Source organism: Pithys albifrons, chromosome 15, assembly GCF_047495875.1.
Source record: "Pithys albifrons albifrons isolate INPA30051 chromosome 15, PitAlb_v1, whole genome shotgun sequence".
NCBI lineage: Eukaryota > Metazoa > Chordata > Aves > Passeriformes > Thamnophilidae > Pithys > Pithys albifrons.
Genome location: NC_092472.1, coordinates 17,629,341 through 17,653,413, shown reverse-complemented (window position 1 = coordinate 17,653,413; position 24,073 = coordinate 17,629,341). Strand labels below are relative to the sequence as shown.

The following is a 24,073-nucleotide window of genomic DNA, read 5'->3' as shown; positions in this document are numbered from 1 at the left end:
TTCACCTTCCACATCATCATCAGGAGCAAGAAAGTGACATTAATCTGTTTTGGTGGGGTGCACTGGGGTGTTCACAAAAATAATGCCATGTCCAAGTATTTGTTATTGCCTCTTAGTGCTGACCCAGAGTGCTGGTTGAGGCTGTAACAGTGGCTGTTCTCCAGGTAACCTGTCTCTGTTGCCTCATTGCAGGTCACACCACATCCACCTCCAAATGCTCCAAAATTCCGAATACCAAATCCCCCTGGTCACGGCAGAAGGAGAAGAAGCCCTCTGAGGTATGTGGGCTTTTGTGCTGTTGCCAGAGGAGAGCTTTGCCATGGCTCTGTGCTTGCCCAGTGTGCCCGTGTCTGGCTGTGGGCAGTGGGTGGCAGGACAAGGCATCTCCAAGAAGGCAGAGCCCACGTTGAAGAGCCACAGCTGCCATCAGTGGTGCCAACCCCAGCTCTGGTGGGAGGGAGCAGGCATGGGTACCTGGTGGGCATCTCTGATGAGGGGTGTGGGGTCCTTGTGCCCACTCTGCCTCTGCTGATGCAAGTAAAGAGAGGTTGAGTTTGGTGGGACTGGGAGGTCCCACAGTGTCGGGGTGTCTGCCTGCCAAGGCTCCCTGGTCTGGGTGCTTTCCTGGGTGTCCCTTCACTAGTGGCACAGGTCATGGCACTGACAGCAGGGGAGGGTGACGTGGAGGCTCCTCCCCGTGAATAAGTGGGAGGCACAAAGGGCTGTGAAATGAGAGACAGCACAGCTGAGCTGCAGATCAGGCCGTGTTGGTTTCCTCCTGTCACGGGGCTCAAGGACATTAAGCTCAGGCTGTTGGTGTCTGACCTTCCCGCAGGGTTTTCTCTCATTGGTACAGGCAGCCCTGCCCACCCTGGGGACACTGCCCAGGTTCCCCTGCCAGCTCTGTAGTGCAGGGTCTGGGGCTGGGGTGGGAGGAGCTGTGTGTCCCCAGGACTGTGCTGGAAGGGACAGTGCTGTGCCCTCTTTACTCCGTGTGCCTCGAATAAATTCCCACTAGCCGTGGAAACTATACCAGGCATGAGCTGCTGTTGTAGCAACCACAATGTTTGGCAGTGGTCATCTCCAGTTCAGCAGCAGCCTGAGCAAAGCCAGAGGGACATTGTTCTCACATTCCCTTCCCTCTGCACTGGGGTCTGGAGTCAAGCAGAGCTAAGTTTAGAAGCAGGTGAAGCTGCCATGGCTAATGTGAACTCCTTCCCAAGCCCTCCCCCTGTTTCACCTCTCCTGATTCTGTGGCCTGGTGAGCACAAACCTCTGTAACATCCTCCTTTTGCATCAAGCTGAGTTGAGATTTTGAGGTTTTCCTGTGGTCACTGCCTGAATTACAGCTGCACTTGGTTTTTACTGCTCTGACAGGTTTACACTGATATATCTAAAGTGTTGGCGAAGGTCAGAGACTGAGAGAGTCCAAGTTGTTTGTACTGTGGGTAAGGAGAGGAACTGGAAAGCTGTTAAACCAGCTGAGGTAGCTGCAGACACACCAGGGAGCAAGAACCAGGGGTGCAGATGCCCCTGGCTGCTGACAAGGCTGTTAGAAAGTTGAACATTAGCACTGGTTGTAGATGTCTCTCTCGATAGGGCTGAGGGGGTGATTGCTGTGAGCATTTAGGGTTTCTCCTCCTCCTGTGACACCATTACTGAAATAACTGCTCATCCCAGTGCCATAAAGGCCCTTTAGGTGCTCTCAGGAGTCTCCAAAGTGGAGATGCTCAGTGTTAGACCTGGTTATATGTGAGAGGATGTGACTCATGAGTCATGACAGTATGATATGTGCCACCCTGCTGCTGCCCAGTAAAATTTTCCTCCAAGAGTTGATGCATCATTTCTGCATCACTGGTAGAGACATGATTTTTCTTTAATGTGAATTAGTTTAATCAGCCATCTAGGATTTCACCTGGCTGCTAATGAAATTACTGGATATAAGTCCAAGACTCCAAGTGAAAATACTTCTGGACTTGATGAAGGATGGTCAGACCTGGATCCAAGTTGCTGCTCTACAACAGCTGGAGTGAAAACTAGATCTTAGTCCATGGCACCCCCACCCAAGGAGATATCAGATGTGGTGCCTGTGGAGGGCCAGGCTCATCCCTCTGCTTCGTGCTCCATTATACCCTGAGGAGGATTCTCAGTGAAATGTAGCTCTGGAACAAATAAAGTGGAGCTAAAGCTGAACAGTGCCCTACTTAGCAACAGTTGGGACAGAAAGTGAACCTCTGTGACTTATCTGAACTGAAACTCCAGGGGAATTTGGGGAGGCGATGTGTGATTACTCAAGCTGGAGTCTGGCCAGGATGCTCAAGCTGACAAACCATCTTTTGCAAAAGCATGGTGGGAACACAAGCAGATGGAGCAGTCCAGATCTGAGCTCTGCTCCCCTTTCCCTGTGTCACCCCCGTGGCTGCTGCTGTCAGGCTGCTGGAAATCAGCTGCAGGTGGAACCCAGGGCTCAGGAGAGTGTCTGAGGTTGGATACAGGATTGCTCCAAGATCTGCAGCAGTGCAGGGTAATGGTTTGGAGGTCATTCCAGTATGGATTTGCTCTACAACAGCATCTTCCAAACTCTTCCACAAGTGACCCAATTTTCTCATCCTGTGATTGCCCCTGAACCCTCCTGGTGCACGTGTGGCATCTGCTGCCTGTCATCTGTGAAATGCTGCAGGGTTGGCATGTCCCAGAGGATGTCTTTTAGGAGCCCTGGAGGGTTTCAGGCACAGACTGAGATGGGCATCATGTCGTGCTGGAGCAAGTATTGAGAAATGTAAAACATAAACCACACCACTGTCAAACTACTTCCCCTGAAATAACAAAGTACCTTTCTCTTGTCCACCCCACTGAGGATGGAAACCACAGTAGGGTAACAGAGAGAGCAGGATGGATGTATTATCAGATGTTGAACCCCTCCAGACATCTGAGTCTGGGCAAATCTTTTCAAACTCCAGTTTTACAGGTGGCTTTTAGCTTTGTCAGGAGCTGCAGTGGGTGCAGGCATGTGCTGAGGGATGGTGATGCTGGAGGATGGAGCAGAAGGTTCATGTGCATGTGGGCTCCCTGGCCTCTCCTGCCCCTTTCCACGTTGTGTCCCTATTTCTCTGGCAGCTGCTGTCCCAAAGAAACGCACATTCCCCCTGACAACCCCGGGCAGGAGATAAAAAAAATCAAAAGCATTAGTGCTACATAGTTATTAGTCAGGTCAGGGGGTGATGTTTATTATGAAAGACTCTGTGAGAAGGGATTAACTATACACATTAAAAACCACCCGATATGAGGCATCTGGAAAAACAAGCTTCTTACCATGGAAAAGTACTGAGCTGTTTGTAAACATCCGCGAAGGGGCCATTGCCAGGGTGATTATATTTATCTGTGCCTGTCACAGGGCTCTGCCCCGGCTCTTTCCTGACGTGTCCCAGGCACCAGATCTCTCTGTCTTGGCTGTGTCCCTTGCAGAGGTGACAGTCATTGTCCCCTGCCCTTTCTGGGCAGCAAAGCCTTTGGGGCTAAGCCTGATGGTGCCCTGGGCATGGGCATGGCTCTGCTGCCCTGCTTGTGCCTGAAGGCAGGGGATGGATGTGGGCAGCTGCCAGCTGCTTCTTGCATCTGCAGTGATAGCAGCCCACCAATCTGGTGTTTTAATTAATCTCATTAGAGCTCGTTTGTCTCTGAACTTGGCCTCAAACCGAGTGTGGTGGCTGGTACCCATCTGTGGGTCATGGTGAGGAGATGCTGGCTGTGAGGAGGTCCTGGCTGTGCTCCCTGGGTCACACTGAGGAGATGCTGGTTGTGCTCCCTGGGTCACACTGAGGAGATGCTGGTTGTGCTCCCTGGGTCACGGTGAGGAGATGCTGGTTGTGCTCCCTGGGTCACGGTGAGGAGATGCTGGTTGTGCTCCCTGGGTCACGGTGAGGAGATGCTGGTTGTGCTCCCTGGGTCACAGTGAGGAGATGCTGGTTGTGCTCCCTGGGTCACGGTGAGGAGATGCTGGTTGTGCTCCCTGGGTCACGGTGAGGAGATGCTGGTTGTGCTCCCTGGGTCACACTGAGGAGATGCTGGTTGTGCTCCCTGGGTCACACTGAGGAGATGCTGGTTGTGCTCCCTGGGTCACGGTGAGGAGATGCTGGTTGTGCTCCCTGGGTCACGGTGAGGAGATGCTGGTTGTGCTCCCTGGGTCACACTGAGGAGATGCTGGTTGTGCTCCCTGGGTCACACTGAGGAGATGCTTGGTTGTGCTCCCTGGGTCACGGTGAGGAGATGCTGGTTGTGCTCCCTGGGTCACACTGAGGAGATGCTGGTTGTGCTCCCTGGGTCACACTGAGGAGATGCTGGTTGTGCTCCCTGGGTCACAGTAAGGAGATGCTGGTTATGCTCCCTGGGTCACAGTGAGGAGATGCTGGTTGTGCTCCCTGGGTCACAGTGAGGAGATGCTGGTTGTGCTCCCTGGGTCACGGTGAGGAGATGCTAGTTGTGCTCCCTGGGTCACAGTGAGGAGATGCTGGTTGTGCTCCCTGCCCTGGGAGCTGGAGGGAGGGGATGCTCACTCAGGTCCTACCTGTCACTCCCTGAATGTGCAGCAGGGAGTGAGGGTGCCTGGAGCAGGGATTTGTGCCTCTGGCAGTGGCACTCTGGTGCAGTCCTGCCCCGGGCTGTGGGGCTGCCGGGGATGGGAACACAAGCCTGGCTGCTTTGACTGCAGTCATCAAGCCTCTCTGCTGTCCCTGACAGGGAGCAGTTGTCAGTGTCTAAGCAGAGACTATAAGAACAAGGCAAGTGTGTAGTGATAGTAGCCGGTTCTCTCTGCCAGCTCCCAGCCATCAGCGGCCCGGGGACTCCCTCGGATGCTGCCTCTGAGTCACTGCCTTCACTGCTGTGTTAGTCATTAGCTCCAGAGCTATTTGAGATCCAAAACACTCACCTGCGCTGCTGGAATACATTGTGGAGGGACAAAAGCCTGTTTTTTGTGCAAACCACCTGCCTGGCAGTGCTCCAGCCCTCCCCTTGCTCAGCTGGAGAGCCTTGCGCTGTCTCAGCTCTGCTGCTCATCCCACCGGACATCCTCACTGCCCTTCTCCTTCGCTCCAGACCTTCGGGAGGAGAGGGGGCCACAGCTGCAGGCAGGGCTCAGGATGAAGGGGAAACCACAAATTTATACAATTTACATTATTTTCTGCTTGCCTTGTTTACGTGTCACTTCCGTGTTTTGAAAGATGCCTTTTTATATCCCTTTGCAAGGTTTTAACTCATTTAACAAACATCCTCATTGTTTCCCTTCAAAAAAGTAATTCTTCATGCATTGGGTCATGTATTTCCCCCCTGCAATAGGTATATAATGGCCTAGTGCAGTGTGGACTTAGTCCCTGGACTCTCCATGCTTGGACAAGAGCTTTTATGAGTATGGCCAAGCAAGACTGGACATGCTTTTATTGGGCTGGATGAGAAGATCCATCTCTGTTGAAAGGTTTGACTGCAGTGGCTTTGTCAGTTTTCCCATGCCAGCATGGGGATAACAGATTAATACCATTGTCTTCTGAATGCTGAGAAGGGCCAGACAAAAATGCTTCTTGTTCCTATTTTAAGGTCTGTTGTTCATTGGATTTTTAACATCCAGCATTGTGAGAGGAAGCAAGACTAGATGAAGAGATACCAGGCAGGCTCCCAGATGGATACAGGAGTTCAGGATTTTTCACCCCACAGGCAAATAGTATTGCAGGTTGCACACACACTCCAGGCACTTCCACATTTCAGAGCCTTGTTACAGAGTATAGACACTCCTCTCTTCTGGGAAAGAGCTGGAAAAATGTGATAAAACAGCAGGGAATAGGGCTGGGAGGTCCAGAGGAGAGTGGGGCTGAGCAGCCAGGGCTGCACCCACAGAGGTACCATCTCAAGCTGATACGAAGTCAGTTTGCACAACCAAAAACTATCCCCAGGGCTCCCATTGTCCCTGTAGTTTTTGCTTTCTCTAAAGGTCTGTGTGACTCATGAGATACAAATTTTATGCTTCAAAGAGTGAAGGGCTAAGAGAGCCCTCTGGAAGTGGGGAGGGAAAGGAGGTAGCCTGAGACTCCCCTGGTCCTGGCATGGCTGGAGGGAGGTGGTTGTGGCTGGGAGGGCAGCAGGGCACAGCTGCCAGGACTGCAGTTGGGAGGGGAGAGTGTTGAGCCCAAACCTGAGGAAAACCTGTTACCTCAGTGTCAGAAGCACTCCCACATCCCACACGTGCTGAGCTGCTGCTGGCCAATCCTTTGGGAGCTGCTCGGAGCACCCACTGCCTGTGCCTGCTATGGACAGGTCACAGCTGTGAGATGCCACGTGGGTGTGAGGGCACGGGGGGGATTGCACATCTCTTGGGTGATGGAGGGAACGGATCAAATGTGAGATCTCGGATGCAGGCTGTGCCCAGTCCCTTCCCACCTCTCCCCAGTGAGCACAGTGTGTTTTCCTGCCTCGACATCATTTTGAGTGGTGGGCTTTGCTTCTCTTACATTTTGTACCAGTGCCTTGCAGCATGGAGTACTTTGAAAAGGGTTCTTTTTGTTAAAACTTTCTAGGGATAGAGATGTTACTGCATAATTAAAAGAAGATCATACTGTGAGAGCTTGTCCCTCTGCCCCAAGAGCGAGGTCTGAGTGCTCCGAGGTCAGCTGGGTGCAGATGGCAGGGGAGAATGTGTCACAGAATTCCTGCCAGCTTGGGAAGCCTGGTGTGCAGGGACATGACCTGCTGGGGCCCATCTGTGTTCCCTGAGCTGCTGGGTCCCTGAGGAGTTGCTTTCCTGCTGGGCTGGTTTGCAGCACACTCTGTGCCCTGGGCTGTGCCGGATGGCCTGGGCTGTGCCAGGTGCCCTGGGCTGTGCCATGGGCTGTGCCAGGTGTAATGGGCTGTGCCGGATCCAGCACAGCAGTCCCTGCTCTGGCTGCTGCTTTAAGAGCTAATTAAACCAAGTGCTAGACGAGGGTTTCTCTTCATTTGGATTTAAAGCCCAAAACGGATACGGTTTTTTGGCTCCTGCCCAGAAGCTGGTTTGGTACGAGCAGAAAGTTGTTACTGTGAGATCTGAGTTTTGGGGGGTTTGGAGTGGGGGTTTGGGATTTGGGGGATCGTTGGTAGGCTTGGACCTACAGAACAGTTGCTGGAAAAGCCGAATCCCTGACAGAGCACATGGAGTGGGAGCTCAGTGACAGGGAGATTGTCAGCCACTTCTTTAAGAGGAGTTTGTGAGTGAACGAAAGAGCCTGGAAATGGATGTGAGGATTGCATGGAAAAGTGGTGGAGAGGCTCTGAGAGGGCTGGATGATTAGAGGGGAGAGGCAGAGGAGGAGGATGCTGGAAAGCAGCACAGCCTGGGAGCCCTTTGTGAAGGCAGGGATGGAGTTTAGCATTTCCAGTGCCTTGTGGTGTGCCCATCATCCTTCCTGTCCTGGAGAGGCACTGTGTGCCTTGGCATCTCCTCCCAGGAGTGTTTTTTTCTGAGGTTGTCCAAGTGTTGGACAAATAGATGCTGGTCCATGGAGAGCTCCTGGAGGTGACTCACAGCTCTGGGAGGGCACCAGGGGCTCCAGGAGGAGCCAAATTCAACCCCTGCCATGCAGGTCTGTGCCGTACCCACAGGAGCATCCTTCCAATGCCAGGATGGATCCAAGTGAAGTGTTAGGGTATCAAAATCAGAGGATTTGTTGCATTTAATTAGCTGAGGGGTTTTTTATTTTTGAGAGATAAAATCAATCCAGTTTTTGCTTCACAGCAGCAAATTACAGAATAACCAAAGATACTGATGTATTGTTGGGGAATGTGGTGGCTTTGGTGTCCCAGTGACTTCTCATGTTCCTGGACTGCTGGGACTGGCTGTAGTGGAGAGACAGTCAGTCCAACACCACAAACTGGTGGTCTGAAAGGATGGGGAAGTAGCAGAGATGGGTAATGCAGATGCCTGGCCTGTGAGATGCAAGGAAGAGGGAAGGGTTTGATCCATGTGCTACACAACCATGCTCATCCTGACTCCGTGTCCCTCTCATCTGGAAATAGGAAGGCAAAAATACCTAGGGATTTTGCAATTTCATGTTCTTTTTTCTCCATCTGTAAAGCTGACACCAGCAAAAGGGGAGGCTGGCCCTGGGCATCTGTGCAATGCATCTCTGAGCATCACTAAACCTGCCTGAGGTTCCTGAGCTGGCAGAGGCAATAAAGGAACATCTGAGTTTGGCCTTTCCCATTGCTGCCAGATCAATAGACAATAACCCAGGTCCTGCTGCTGGGCTGGAAGGGGAGGACAGAGCCTGGCCAGGGCTGTGGTGGTGGCAGGGGGAGTGGAGTGGGGTGCAGGGCAGCCGACAATTTATCAGCTCCCACTGGGGAGAAACAGTAAACACTCCTATTGAGGGAAAATTGCTTGTTTTCTGGTACCCAACTTTCTCTTCACCGCCAGGTCCTCAGTTCACCAGTGCCCAATTTATCCTTTATTTGGTTTTCATAAATAATTCAGAAGAGTTTGAGTAGAATAATTGAGTCTTTTCCCAACCCTAATCCCAGACAATTCAAAACAAAAAGACATTTAGATTACAATTTGAGCGTATTAGCTGTTGGGAGATTTCCAGACAACTGATCTGCTTTCCTTTACAATTTCTGTGCTGTTCTATCATTTCTAAAGTGTTCTGCTTTGATAGTTAATAATTTGAGCATATCCAGTAGCTCATGAAAAGACAGAGGCGTCGCTGTGATAAAGCGCGGGCGCTGCCGTCGGACGGGCGAGCTTATCTGCTTCCCAAGGAGGACCAAACAAATGGAGGAGTGAGATTGCAAATCCAGCCTTATCTTCAGGGAAATAGATACAATCGTGCTTATTTGGCTTAAAATTAAAACTAAGCTGCTGTGCTGAAAAGCCAGAAGGGATGAATTTGGGGAAGACTTAATGCCGGAGAAGGCGAGCCTGGGATCTGCACCGTGTACAGAGGGAATTACACCGAGGGCTGGGCCCATTGTTGTGTTTTCCAGTGCCAAGGCTCTGAGGTTCTGGAGGGTTTTGTATCTGCTGAGGGTGTTGGGAAGCACTGGTAAGGCTGATCCTTGTTCAGAGCAGTGCTGGGCTCTGGGATGCTGCCCCAGGGCATCTGGACTGCTGGAGCCATGGCCCCAGAAAACTGCTGAGAGCACTAAAGAAGCTTCCTGAGAGCTGCAAGCAAAGGCAAATGAGTTAATTTTCTGCCATGAGGTTTGTAGGGAGTTGTTGTATTTCCAACCCATGGATGGCAGCCCTTGGGGTGACAATGGCTCCTCAGGGGCGCTGCTGGCTCCTCCCTGGGTTGGGTGCATGACATATTGGAGGCTTCTGTATCTTCCCCTTCATCAGTAGGAGGAGGATTTTGGTTTAGAAAAGCTGTTGGGTGCCTGGCACCTTTGGAAACCATTCCTACCTGACTTTGCCCACAAATGCCCACAGCACGTGTTTCCCAGACAGTTTTCTGTAAGAGTATTGTGCTTCTAACAGTATTGTGCCAGAGCAGATTTAGTTTGGATATTAAGAAAAATTTCTTCACTGAAACAGCCCTGGAACAGGCTGCCCAGGGCAGTGGTGGAATCACCAACCCTAGAAGGATTTAAAGGACGTGTGGAGTGGCACTTGGGGACATGGTTTAATAGACGGCCTGGCAGTGCTGGGGGAATGGTTGGACTCCATGATCTTAGAGGGTTTTCCCAATCTTAATGATGCTGTGGTTCAGTGGGTTCTGTGGTGCTGGTGGCCAGGGCAGGGAGGTGGCACTGGCCCTCCTGTGCCCTCAGCCCCATGTGGTCCAGGTAGGGGGATCATCCCACCCACCAGAGCCAACTGCTCCAAGGAAGGGATGCCTGTTGGGGTTTGTTTTGTCCTTATCAGAGCAGGGCACCAAAACTGGGTTATAGAGATGCTGTTTGCCCAGGTTGTGACCTGCAAGACCAGCGTGTATTTCTACCCTGTATTGTAGAACATGAACTACAGCAGAGTTCCTGTGCTTGTTTGGATACACAGGCACAGTGCTGGAAGGACTGTGATATCTCACATGTCCCTTCTCATGTCTAATTAATGCCTATTTTAATATTTAAAAAAAAATTCTCACACTGGCAGCATATTAAAAGGTTACTGTGGTATCTTTAAAGATGCTTTTGTAGCACATAGAGACATAAAGGACCATGATCTTTCCCAAACTGAGCCTAATTCTGCCTGTACTGTACAGGCTGTTAATTATGCCTGTTGAAGGGTGCACTGAGACTGACCAATTCTAATCAGGTTTATGTAGACATTGTCAAAAATGTCTCCAAGAAGCTGCACCAGGAAGAAAGTACCAGTAAAATCCAAAGAGGTCCCAACATAGCAAAGGTTGTTTATATATTGTATTTAGCTCTAATTGGGTTAGCAGCTGAGCATGAGGATTAAACAAACTGACCTAAATACTGGTCTCAGTGGTCTTAGTTAATGTCTAGTTTCCTGCATCTCAGCCAATTCAGGTTCCCAAATACTCTCCAAAGCTTGTTATCTTTGTATCAAAAATGGGAAACTACATTGTGTTACTTCTTGTGGTTCTGACAAAGCAACACTCATTTGGAGAACAGAGTCAGAAGAGATTAAACAACATCTGAAGCAAACACCTGATCCACCCTGGCCTTGTGGAAGGAATGCAGAAGTAGCAGGGAAGGAGTGGATGGAGCGAGATGGTGTCCAGGCAGGATTGCTGGCACTGGCAGTTATTATTCCAGCTAATAGCAGATGGTAGAGAGGAGAAATCATCCATTTTCATTTACAATTTATTTTTATGCTGCAAGAGGCAGGATTGCTCGAGTCATTGCTGTCAGGCAGCCCTCTGGAAGGAAAACCTTATTTACCGGGAGGGATATTTTTGGAATGAGTTTTTCATCCGAGTATATTGGGAGAAGATGCTGCAGGGCCAGGAGTGAGATAGAAAATGAGCCCATTCACTGACTGAAAAACTGGAGGACTTTCCTAAGGGAGGGGTCCAGTGTTGGTCTCACAAGGGGTTTATTGGGTCAGGAGGAATTTCCATGTGTTTGGCTGTGGATGTGTAAGCAGCACCTTGATCATCTTTTAGCTGGATTTTTCCACCTTCAGCTTTTGGCTGTCCCTGCTCTGGCTGGTGAGGGGACATGGTGGGGACACGAAGGTGACATGACAGGGACATGGAGGTTCTCAAGGTGATGAGGTAACCACGATGAGGACAGGAAGGTGCTCAGTGCAGTGAGGTGACATGACGAGGACACAGAAATGCTCAGGGTGATGAGGTGACATGAAGGTGCTTGGGGTGATGGGGGACTCTGTCTCCCACAGCTTAATTCTTGTCAAGAACATCATTTCCCTTCCCACAGGAGGGCTGAATGTGGAGAAGCCCAGTTGCTGAACATCCCTTGGCATTTGGAGTAGATATTTGTGTGGCTATGTTGGAACCATCAACCCCCTAAGAGAAAGCAGCCTGTTCCTTTAGTTCAGTCCTGGGTTTTGGTCTGTGTCTCATCCAAGCTCACAGCCTGGGGCTGGATTTCCTGACTGCCCAGCTTAGGAGTCCTTGGAGGTGTTACAGCTGCAGGGCTTGGCCTCTCAGCACTGCCTGGCTGGAGGGGACTCCCTGCCTGTGTGTTCTCCTCAAACCTCACCCTGAGGTGACAGAAAATGACACTCGGAAGCCATACCCCGATGGTGCAGACACCTGCTGTGCTGGCCCTTGGGGATGTGTCCCAGGACACCATTCCTGGGCTGTGGGCACCCAGCCTGTGCCAGACCCCCTCACTCAGGGTGGGCTTCTCTCTGGTGCAGGTGTTCCGCACGGACCTGATAACAGCCATGAAGATCCCGGACTCCTTCCAGCTGAGCGCCGACGAGTACTACGTGCTGGCTGACCCTTGGAGGCAGGAGTGGGAGAAGGGTGTCCAGGTGCCAGCAAGTGCTGAGGCCATCCCCGAGCCTGTGGTCAGGTAAGTGAGCAGGGTCCCCTCTGTGGGGTCCCCTCCTTGGGTGCCTTGGTGGGGTGAACACCCATCTCAGCATGCAAAGTGATGCACGAGATTCTGGGCTTGCACAGGGATGCTTGGGGACCTCCCACTGCACCCTGAAAAGTCCCTCATGTCTGCCTGGCTTTATTTTTTTGGGGCAGTGGCCAGGCAGGCCATCTCCTTGTTTGCTCTTGGTCAGGGAATTTTAAAAGATGATCTGATAAAATTAAGGGAGGATAAAAAAGTACCGCCAGAAAACCACCCAGAACTCCAGACTCTGCCTGGCTGATGCATCTCTGCCCTGAAACACGTGGCTGTGCCGCTGGTATTTCACGGCAGGGGAGCAAGAGTTGGCCCTTAAATTAAAAACTTCCCTCTTTACTATGTTTGTGTGGATTGGAAACGTGCTGGGCATGCTGAAATTCAGGGCTTGGAAAAAGGAGCCCAGCATCTCCCAGACCCTGTAGAGACGACGTCTGTCACTGAGATCGGGGCTCATTATCTATTTTAAAATAGGGAACTGGGTTTTAAAATAGACACTTACACAGCTGCTCAGGCAAAAAAGAAACATGGGGGAGCTGCTCCCCTCTCGTGTGTGCAGGATTATCCCAGGCCAGCAGCCAGAGCTCTGGGGGAAAGGCTGGTGCTGTTGGTGGGGGAAACTGGGCAGGTTGGGAAGGGACCCCAAAACTTCCAGGGTCGGACCCAAAAATCCCCGCAGGGTTTGTAGGATCTTTGCAGCTCTCGTGTGTTCCCCTTGTGACATTCTGCAAAAACCCTCGTGGAGCCTCGTGCCAGTGGGATGCTGGGGCTGCTGTGGGAGCGGGGAGGCTGCAGGGGGGGTGTGTTTTGCCCAGGGATTGGGGCAGGGAGCAGAGGCTGTGCTGGTCCCACAGCACCAGCAGCTGCTGCTGCAGCTGCCGCCCCTGCTTCTGAAGTAAACTTTTGTGTACGCTCCCCTTCCTCCCCCGGGGGAAAACAGAGAAAGAAATGAAACTTTAATGAGTCTGAACACATCAAAAGGGAAGTTGTAAAGGGGGCTGTTGAGTTGATTTAATCCTTGGGAAAAAAAAAAAGAAAAAACCCAAACCAGAAAAAAAAAAGAAGAAAACAAAAAGAAAAAAGGAGAGGGCGAAAAAAAACCCTGCTGTGAGTGGAATATCTTCTTTTAGTTGTCTTTGATAGCTAACCACAGTCTGGCCTCACTAGTGCTCTGCTCCCCAGCTGAGAGCTCATGCCAGGGCTTTTTCCAGCCAAAAAGTGATCTCCTGGTGCTGCCTGGCCTGGCAGTGCTCCTGTGGGTCCAGCCTGGCAGTGGCTGCCTGCGGGGTGGGGCTTGGCATCCCAGCCCTCACACCAGGAGCTGCCAGGGCATAGGGTGGGCTGCAAATGTGCCCCTCTGCTTGTTTTGGTGGCCTGGGGTAGCTCTGCTACTGCCATGTGTTCCACACATGGATATTCTTAAAGTTAATCCTGGTGCAGGTCATCCCTCCCATGTCCCCGTGCCTCTCTGTCCTGCTCTGCACCAGCCCTTTCCCAATATTTCTCATATTCTTTGGGCCCCTCTCAGTCCTCTCCTCAGGACAAAGCAGACCCATTTATTTTAGTCTTCCATCCAAGGCTGTGTTTGCTGGAGTTGTGAATCTGTTTGTCACCACCATCCAGGCTTCCCCTGGTTTCACCCACATCACCACAGGGACATGCCCACGGCTGCTGGAGGGGACATCCTGGTGCTGCCCACTCAGCATGAGGTTTCACTTCCACTCTCAAATTTTTCTCTGAAGAATTTTCTAATCCTTGGGGTTTTGCTTCTTTGATTATTCTCAATCTCGGCACTATTCCACAGTCCTTGATGCATTGCCTTCTGTAACAGTTCCAGCTCTTTCTTCAGTTCCTCAATACCATTTGGTGTTCAAGCCTTTCTCTCCAAAGAGATGGTTTTATTTTTAAAGGCTGATAATGGGTATCAGGGATATTAGAGATTCTTCCCTGTGAGGGTGGTGAGGCAACAACAAAGGTTGCCTGGAGAAGCTGTGGCTGCCCCATCCCTAGAAGTGTCCAAGGCGAGGCTGGACAGGGCTTGGAGCAACCTGGGACAGTGGAAGGTGTCTCTGCCCATGACAAGGGCTTGGAACTGGGTGATCTTTAAGGTCCCTTTCAAGCCAAATCATTCTATGATCCTGAAAACTGACCCATTCTCTGTGACCCTTCAAAGATGCTCATTCCTGTATCATCACTCCCAGCTAATCCAGGTGGATTTCTGCAGCCCCTCTGGTTTGCACCATGCCCTGCTCATCCCAGTGTGCTCCAGGGATTCTCTGGGATCATGCTGCTTACCCAAAGCCTTATCTTCCTTAGAGTTCTTTCCTCTCTTGTTTCTCTGCCTGTCTGTCCTGCACTGTGTCCCATCTGCCTGAACCATTTCTCTTTTCTGGCAAGACAGCAAGAAGGGCCTGAAGGGCTTTGTCCTTGGACTGACGCCTGTTTGGGATGTTTTGCCTTCACTAGTGAGATGTGAGTGGAATGAAGAGCTCATTTTACAGCAGCATTGATGGTTGCACCTGGTTTGTGGCCATGGTGCACGTCCCAGGGGCACAGGCTGTGACATTGCCAGATTTTTTTTCATCAGGGCAGCATCTCTCCACAAGCTGCTCTGCCACACCAGAAGGCATGGCAGGGACAGTGAGCTTCTGCCAAGCAGCTCTCCCTCTGAAAGCATCCCTGCCCTCAGTGTTTTCCCACTTGGGTCACTGGCCTGAGAGTTGGAGGTGGAGAGGGCAGCGTTGGACTGCCAGGGACAGCACAGACTGCAGTTGTTTTCCTGTCTCCAGGGTTAGACAACTCTCTCTTGCAACTTGCCCTGCTTTGTAGAGATGTCAAGTGTTTTTTCACAAGAGATGACTGTATTTCATCTGCCTAGAGAGAGCAGCCTTAAAAGGCCTTACAACTCCATTTAATTGCTTTAATTCACCCCAGCCTCCATCCCAGGGGATGGGGATGGATGAGCAGGTACCTCTCTGGTCCCACCTGAGCTGCTGCTTTCACTCCCACCCTGTGGCTGCTGCCCCACGATCTCTGCATCAATTTTCCCTTTTGCTTCCCAACTTTCCATTTTCCCTACTCAAACCAAAAATTGCACATAAACCAAGCAGATCCTCTCTGTGTTGGAGATGGACAATCCAAATTCTTTCAACCTGCTGAAAAAAATCCCAGCACTGATGTTTTTGTAGACTGGAAATGTGGAGTCCAACAGTGGCCACTCTTCCTTGCTGTCCCCATCTCAGGGGTGTAACAGCATCCTGCCCTTAGGGAGGGATGCCTGTGGTATTCCAACCCTGATGTCAGTTCTGACAGCCATTCCATGTGAAATTCCTAGAGGGAAGAAGCAGCAGGGGGAGAAGCCACTGGAGCCCCAGGAGTTGCCAAGCAGGCAGACACTGCCTACAAAATAATACCCAGCCCATCATCCTGAAGCCCAGGGGTCTGGTCCCTGGGCTGAGCCATCACCAGCCAGCAGATTGTGCTGCAGAGTGTGCAGGATTTGCTTCCTGCTCCAGAGATGGATCTTGTGCCCTGAAAGGTGCTGTTTGTGCAGCCACTGCTGCTCTTTCCACCTCCCGCCTGGGCTCTCGGAAACAGCTCTCCCTGCCTCGAGGTTTTGTGCCTCCAAAGCTGAAAATTAGATTGTGGAAATATCTTGTTTTGCTGGAGCGCTAAAATGTCAAAAGCTGGGGGTGAGGCAGAAGGAAAGAGCTGTATTTTAAGGAATGCTTTCACCAGAAAGCAGCTGTCTCAAAGTGCCTCCCCTAAGAGCCACCTTAAACTGAAGGGTCCTTTCTAGGTTAGCACAAATCGCAGTGCAGTTGTGAGGTAAGTGGTGGGGGAAGAGGTGCAGCATCTCTGGGCTGGGTGTTCTGAGAGGCAGGGATGCTGCAGGTCATCAGGCAGCACAGGAGATGAGCTGTTTCCTCTCCACAATAATTTCTGCCTCATCACTACTGAAAAGGGTTTAGTTTTGTATGGTAACACTCCTGAGAACTGCCCGAAGCTTGAAGGGCTCCAGCGTGGTGATAAAAGCTGCTTGCAGTTGGATGGGAGCAGAGGAAGGAGTAGTTGAGGAGAGTCTCCCTTCTGACAGGCAGATTGGCATCCTCTGCCCATGCATGTCCTGGCCATCCCTGAGATGTGGGTGGTGGTGACACCGCATCCCAGTGGTGACAGGACATTCCACCTCTGCTTGACCCCATAGCCTGAGGATTCCACTGGATTTCTGGAACCAGGGATGAGCCTTACAGCCCCTGTGTGAGCTCTGCAGTTGTTTTACACTTGGCCAAACTGAGGTACTGTGAGTCAGTGGCAGAGTCAGGTACAAGATCCCAGTCTGGTGTGGGGCACAGCTGGGTGCTGGATGCAGAGCTGGCCCATCTCAGCACAGCTTGAGTTTAAGGATCAAGCAAGAAAAGTAAGGGTAAGACATCCCCACTTTTGGAGCATCAGGGCTGTGGGTACCTCTCCTGTTCTAAATGGGAAGGAGATGCTTCAGATGAGCTCTGTCTTCCCAGAGTCACACCTTGATAAACCTAGGAGGAAAGTGGGCTTTGCTGGTTTGCCATGGGTGCCTGCAGGAGGCTGTGAAGCCCTTTTTGCACAGTGGGGATGCTGGGACCAGACCCAGGCTCATCCCTTCCCACTGGTGGCAGTGCCAGTGCTGATGCTGGCAGAGCTCACACAGCAGAGCATCCCTTCATAAAGCAGTGGCATCTACGTGAGATTTTATGCACCTGTACAGGCTTTATTTCCTCCTTTATTTAATGATTTAATGTCTCTGGCATGTGGCTCCTTCCCCAGGCTGACAGGGATGCAGGCAGGATCTTGAGGTGGCTCTTGGATCTCGCATTAAGCCACATTAGTATGTGCTGTAGATTCTGTTTCCTGTGAATTTGCACACAGCGGGAGGACGAGCAGGAAGGCTGCTTCTTGCTGGCAGGCTTCCCAGATATTCTTGGCATTGCAGATCTATACTTGCATCCTCACTGTGGCCCTGTTTTAACAGAAAACAGAAAGTGCTGTGGCAACAGGGAGGCACAACCTCGGCGAGTACCAGCTCGGCGATGGCGGCACCGGCGCAAACGCCGCCTGCCACGTTGCACAGTGGCTGTGTCCCCTCCTGTCCCCTCCCTCAGGTCCCCTCTCCTCTGATGGGCACATGCAGAGGTTATGTTGTGCTGCTGGGCACACATCAAGGTGGTGCAGGGCTGGCTGTGCCCAGTTCCTGATGGTGTGGGGTTGCCTGATCAGCATCCGTCTCCTCCAAGCTGTGTTGCTCTTTCCCGGACTCCAGTCCCATAAGGAGTTGCCTCCACATCTCCAGGAGTTCCAGCAGCTCTTTCAGAGGGTACCTGGTTGTTGGCAGGTTGTGGTTTTGCAATACCAGCATCTTTGGAAGAGGACCCATGTGGAGCAGTTCTGCTCATGAGAAGCAGTGCTGGAGATGAGTGTGCTGAGGCAGGGAGAGGAATTAACTTTGGCACCAGTAGTGGGTGTGGGACTGGGACACATCCCTGTCCCCTGCCTTGCAGTGAGCTTGGCTCAACCAGGCAGGGCTGGGTGCTGCATCCAGAACACCCAGTGCTGGGAGGGAGCAATTCTAGCCAAGGGAGAAGATCCCACCAGGAGCAGTCTCTGCTGTGGTGTGGAGTGGAGTGGGGAAGCCTGAGGCACTGTGGCCGGGGTGGCACGATGCAGATGTCCCAGCAGTGGGTGGATGTCCCCTCTGCCTGTCCCTGGATGTGCAGCAGGAGCCCTGGGAGGCGGCCAGGCTGTATCCTTGTGGCTCCCAGCCCGGGAGGGCTTCCCAGGGCTGTGTTCTCAGTGTGTACTGCATGAACCAGCACACTTTGTTCTGAGTGGGGAGGTTGGACTTCCTCTCCTCGGTCGGCAACGCAGGCTGGCTGTTGACTCATCAGCAGCTTCCCTTGGGCTTTGCTGCAGAAGGGGCAGGCAGGATTCTGCAGCAGTTTGAGTAGCTTTAGGAGCAGAGCTTTTTCTTTTTTACCATAATCCTTTTTTTTTCCTTTAATTTTTTTCCTTCCTGCCCCCCCCCCCCCCCTTTTTTTTTCTTCTCTCCAGCTCATCACGAAAAATGTGTGAGGTTGGAGCTTGCAGATGGCATGCTGGTGATTTTGCAAAGGGCTATTTCTTGGGTTAGTTATCCCCATTTTGTGACTGCCTGCCCTTAAATATGCCTGGGTTCTGCTATGCTCCAGGAATACATGTACACTTCCCTTTCAAGATCTGAGCCTGTGCTGTGATCAAAAGAAATGAAAATCCCAACTGCCCTGGGCCTAAATGTTTAGCTCTCAAGCCCTGGGTCATGGGAGTATGGGGAAAGGAAAGCTCACTGCCTGCCCACCCCTGGGGACCCCCACAGTGACACCTGGCCTTGGGAAGGACAGGCTGGCTGATGGCACTGATCCAGGACAGCAGAATAACCCCAGTGATGCAATATCAGTGAGTTCCCCCTGGCACTGGGAAAGGGGAGATTCCAGTCAGGTCTGCTCAGGCACCCCTTGTCCCTGCAGGGACTGGGGAGGGATGGGCTGTGCACAGGGTGGTCTGTCCTGCTGCTGTTTCAGATACCTGGTTTGGGATGAGGTGAAACACTCCCAGGACAGCAGCAGTTTGGAGGGTCTGGGCAGTGCAGGAGGTGGTGCTGGTGCTGCAGAAGGTCATGCCCAGTGCCTGCAAGTGCTTCAGAAAGGAGTAAGTGTGGTTTGCTCTGCTGCTTACTTGTCATCATTTCTGGTTTACTCTCTGCCTGACAAGTTCTTGTGTGGCCTTTCAGCAAGTCCTCACCTTTATTGGTTGGCTACAGGAAACTTATTAATCCAGCTTGTTCTTACCTCGTTCCGAGCCACTTGGACTTTTATTTTGAATGTTTGCTAATCCTCCCAGTGGATGCCTGTGGTTTATACTGGAGTGAGCACACAGAAAGTCAAGTGTGTTTCAGCAGCAAATGTATAGAATGAGAGAGCTTGGTTTCCCACTGCTCTGTAACGAGGTTTGCAGCTCTTGGGGCCAACTCTAGTTTGGTACAGCTTTGGGAGCCTCCACGTGTCGCTCCATCGCCTCTGCTCTCCATCCAGAACCACGGATTTAGTGTCTAGGCAGGCAAACCCCGGCAGCTCTGGTTGCTGGGCTTGCAACCACAGCAGTAATTAAATCAGCTCTTAGTGATTTAGTGCACCTTGGGACCCCATTGAACAAGGAACTATTATTTTTAAGTGCTCTTCAGAGTGATGGGAGGAGCAGGACAGCCCAGGAGCAGGAAGAGCTGCTCAGCTCTTGGTGCTGCTGTGGATAGTCCTGTTGAACTTGGGTGGAGCCTGTATTGCTGGAAAGTGAGATTCTCTGTGTCCCCAGGACCTTGGGGAGGTGAAGGGGAGCTGGTGGATGGTTTTTTCAGTTCCCTTGAAGTTCTGGGAAATCTGATCTAGCTGAAGGTGTCCCTGCTCGTGGAATAGGGCATGGACTAGGTGACCTTTAAAGGTCTCTTCCAACTCAAACCATTGTAGGATTCCATGGAGTGCACCCAAAGAAACGTAGCTGCACATGGATGGTGCAGGAGGCAGATGGATCCCTCCTGGCTTGCTGGGGATGGATCCCTCCTGGCTCTCTGGGATGGGCTGTGCTGCTGGGAGTGACTCAGCGTCGGAACTGATCTCGTGTGTGTCAGGGCTCAGCGTTAGTGCAGCCATCCAGAACACATTACGAGAGTCTGGATGCTGCCTGTTCAAATTCCTCAAAGCTTTGCTTTCCTTGGGCTGGGTTTCTGTCAGGAGACCTGTGCAATGACATCATGCTGGGATGGGAATTGTCATCTTTGTGCCCTTGTCTGTATTTTGAGCTCTGGGAGCAGCAGTGTCAGGGGCACTGGGCCAGTTCCTGGTCTGCTGTGGCTCATGCTCAGGCCATGGCAGGTGCAGAGCTGCCATCACTGCTCACATCTTCTGTCTCTGGTCCCCATTAGTAGGTGGATACAAAGGCAAGTGGAATTGTTTGTGTTACTGAAGTAATTGTGCAAACATTATCTGTCTGGGATAATTAATTCCAGATGCTTTAATGTTAGTAGCTTGGCTTAAGTTGCATAAAGAAGCAGCATTTTTTTGTCTTTTTATATCCAGAAAACACACAGTCAAGCGTCCCTGGCTTCCCTAGTAGCAATTCCAAGATATATATTGCTTAAATGGAAAAGAGCAGAATGCAGCCTGTGGGTTGGGTTTGGAGAAGGTTGGTGTGTGACATGGGTCCCTGAGGGACCACCAGGAAGGTCAGTGAGCTCTGGGAGAAGGGGGAGAGCAGCACCCATGGGTGTTGGGGCTGGGGCTGTCTCTGCCCTGTTTGCCTGTGAGGAGAAGGTGTTGCCTGAGCATCCTGCCCTGGGGCTGGAACCTGCTGGGCTTTGCTGGGCTTCAGAGCCAAAGAGCAGCACAGGCTGTGCCCCCTCCAGCAGCAGGGCATAGTCCCCTCCTGCTGCCTTCAGTGCTGCTGTTAAAGCTGAACAGCACAGCGAGAAAGGGGGGAAAGGAATACAGAGAAGATCCTTGCACAGCACTGGAAATTATGTGTGTATTTTGCTCGCAGCCCAGATGCTGCTTTTGTCTTGTCAACCAGAAAAACATCTGCATGTTGTTCCAACCAGCCCACCAGCAAACCACTGCCCAGCCATTGCTGTGGCCCTGCAGCCGTGGTTTCCTTCCCACAGAAGTTGTGGAGATGAACCCAGCTGTGCCACGGTGCCTCTCCCCTGCCTTGGGAAGGCGGAGGCTGCTCTGCACCTGAATGCTTCTGTACCAGGTCCCTACTCCCTTCTACAGTGAAATGATTTTCTGGGCACTGAATCAGAGTTGCAACTTAAATAATTCATTTGTTGAGCTAAATCTCGGTGAGATTTAAGCTGCAATGTAAGCGTGAGGAAGACAGGGACATCAACACTCTGGTCTTTCTCTAGTCTGCTGGGTATCAGGCTTTTTATGTGGTGATAAACAGCTCAGAAATGGAATTGGAAAAGCTGTCTGGGTTTCACAAGATGGCTGTTTAGTGCCTCCTGTTCACTTGTTTTCCTCCTTTTATCACATCAAAGAAGAGTGAATCACTTTCTCCTTAGAGGATTACATTATTCCAGAGGCCTGGAAGGACCCACTATGGTTACAGGCTGTTACTGGAGGAGATTTTCAATAGGAAGGGAAAACATTTTTTTTATTGCACCTGTTAATTGTAATTTGGAGCTTTGGCTGCATTTCTGTAAAACTTCCAGATCCTGCCTATGTGCATCCTAAACTGCCAGCAGCTCAGGAGGGACCACCCTCCCCTGGCCTTAACTGCACAGGAATGGAATTGTCACAGAGGGATTTCCAAGCCCAAAGAGAGAGACCTTGAATGGTCCCAGAGCAGCCAGAAGGAGTTTCCCGAGCGAGACGTGTGTGGACTCTGTGGAGTTGCTGGTGCTGGTCACGGATCAGGCGCTCCCCATTGCTGGGGATGTTTTAAAAGCTGATAATGATCATTGCTGATATTCACTGGATAGCGTTGGAATTTACTGGGAGTTCAGCTGGGAGAGGCAGCTGCGGGGTGGTGGGTGTAGCTGAGCTGCTGTGCCAGTCCCTGCCCGGCTGAGGCCACGCTGGGGAGTGGGTCCCTGAGCTCCAGCACACGAGGAATGGGGTGGATGTGCAGGGATGGGGTGGGTGTGCAGGAATGGGGTGGGTGTGCAGGAGGGATGGGGTGTGCAGGCATGGGGTGGATGTGCAGGAGGGATGGGGTGTGCAGGCATGGGGTGGATGTGCAGGAGGGATGGGGTGTGCAGGGATGGGGTGGATGTGCAGGAGGGATGGGGTGTGCAGGCATGGGGTGGATGTGCAGGAGGGATGGGGTGTGCAGGGATGGGGTGGATGTGCAGGAGGGATGGGGTGTGCAGGGATGGGGTGGATGTGCAGGAGGGATGGGGTGGATGTGCAGAAGGGATGGGGTGGATGTGCAGAAGGGATGGGGTGGATGTGCAGGAGGGATGGGATGTGCAGCCTGCGCAGCCACCCAGGCATTACGTCACCTGGAGCTGCACTCACTGGCTGCCGTACCCGGAGGGCAGGACGCTGCTGCAAGCAGCATTAACCCCTTCCTGAGCATCCTCAGTGCCACTTGGGTAGCACAAAGGGACCTTCCCGGGGCTGAGCATTGGCCACTGATGTCTGTGCAGTCAGGGAGTGCCTTTTAGGCACAGGTGCTCCTGTTACCAGAGCTTGGTGAATCCTCCCAGGGCCAAATCCAGCTGCTTTGTTCTCCCAAAGCAGCAGCAAAAGCCGAGTGATGGAGTGAGAGCTTCAGAGCCGAGCCAAGTGTTTGCTGCCTGCGTAGGGTTTTGGGACAAGCACTTTACAGAAGGTTTAGGTTGTACTCAAGGGCAGTACCAGCCCAGCCCCCCATCAGCAGCAGTGGGGACCAACTGCCTGGTGGCATCATCTGCTCTCTTGAGCACGAGAAGGGCTGATATTACGTTCCCTCCATCAGCTTGTTTTTGCAAGGAACATGAGGAGAACTTACAAATGGCACAAAGAGGGGTGGCAGCCTGGACCATCAGCCAGCACAGGTTCCCCTTCCCAGACCCAGCTCTGACCCCCAGGCTGAGCCCTGCTCCCGGGGCTGCTGTTAATGTAGGAATATTCATGGATTTGCAAAGGCTGTTGCCAGATCTTGAGGGAGTTTTGGCTCCAGCAGCCAATAAAAAAATACTACAAATCCTTTATTTTCTGCACAAAGTGGTCCCAGCAGAGCCATGTAATTCTGCACAGGTTCTTGTTTGTTTTAAAACACAAGGGTTTGGTAACAGTGGCCTGTTGACATACTCTGTGTCACCTCTCTCATCCCTGGGACCAGCCACCTCCAGCCCATTCTCTGCTCCATCTGCAGGAGGATGTGTTGGCAGACACTGGGTACCAGTGGTCCCTCCTGCAGTGTCCTGGGGCTCTGGTTACAGGTGGCTTGTGGCAGGGGTGACAGCAGGGTGCCCATAGAGCTCTGAGCTCCTGAGCACTCTGTGCTGGTGACCAGGGTGCTCCAGATGTTACGTGGAGTATCTTCAGTCCAAGAGGGGAGGGGTGAAGTGCACAGGTACCTGTTAGCACCAAGACCTGGATCCTAAAGATGGTTTCAGGCTCATCCAGCTGGTCCAGCCAGCTTGTATGCAGGTCTGAACATCAGGCCAGTTAATTTAAAACTAACCATTTAATATCTCCTTGGCATTCCCTTTCTTCTTTGAACCCAGCTTTGGGAGTATGGTTTTTGGCTCGTGGTTTTATAGACTTTACTAGAAGCCATAAAAATGCAATAAGTAGGCGTAACATGGTCAGTTAATCTGGGCGTGGGTACTCTGAGGGTCACACGATCTTGTGTGTGGGTTGCAGCTCATTATTGTGACCATCCACCACTATCTCCAACCCAATCCTTCACCCTTGTACCTCCAGGCTCTTCTCCTAACATCATAAATTCTGCTCTGCTGTGGAGAAGCAATAGCATCCTTAAAATGTGTTAGCTTGAGTTCATGAGAAGATGGAGCATCTGGTCCAAATGGCCTGGTAGATACTATTTGAATAAACAGAAAGTGAAAATCATCCCTTTAAAGTGGCCTTTTAAAGTTGTTGTGTGCTGCAGGAGAATTCCCCTGTGAGCAGAGCTGGCAGCAGGAGCAGTATCAGCATCCACTGGAGGTTGCTGGCAGAGTTATCTTTCCACTGACTTTCCTAAGCTGATTTATTTATGGACACTGGGCAAGGCTAATTTAGACTGGAATGGAGGTAAAGAAAAGATGACTGACTAAAGCCTTTGCTGTAATAAAATTAAGTGTTTTCAGATGAGAAACACTATGCAGGATTAATTATTTCTATCTGGTATATTAAAAGAGAGCATATAGAAAAAATTGCCTTCTCCCTTCAGCCAAGTGAAGCATTCAGTTTACAGAGATGATTAACCATGGGAATTTGCTGAGTATATTTTATTACTGTGTAATCTCCAGGGATAGATGTGATCCTCAAGA

At 51.5% G+C, this 24,073-nt stretch overlaps 1 protein-coding gene across 2 annotated transcripts in view; it reads left to right on the top strand.

Annotated features, from left to right (window-relative positions):
* Positions 1–24,073, top strand: part of JADE2 (jade family PHD finger 2) — a 74,977-nt gene that overhangs the window by 9,417 nt on the left and 41,487 nt on the right. For both annotated transcript variants that reach the window (XM_071570676.1, XM_071570675.1), the window contains exons 3-4: positions 193–278; positions 11,810–11,967. In XM_071570676.1, coding sequence (XP_071426777.1) covers positions 193–278; positions 11,810–11,967 — 244 coding nt within the window. The remainder of the gene's footprint in view (positions 1–192; positions 279–11,809; positions 11,968–24,073) is intronic.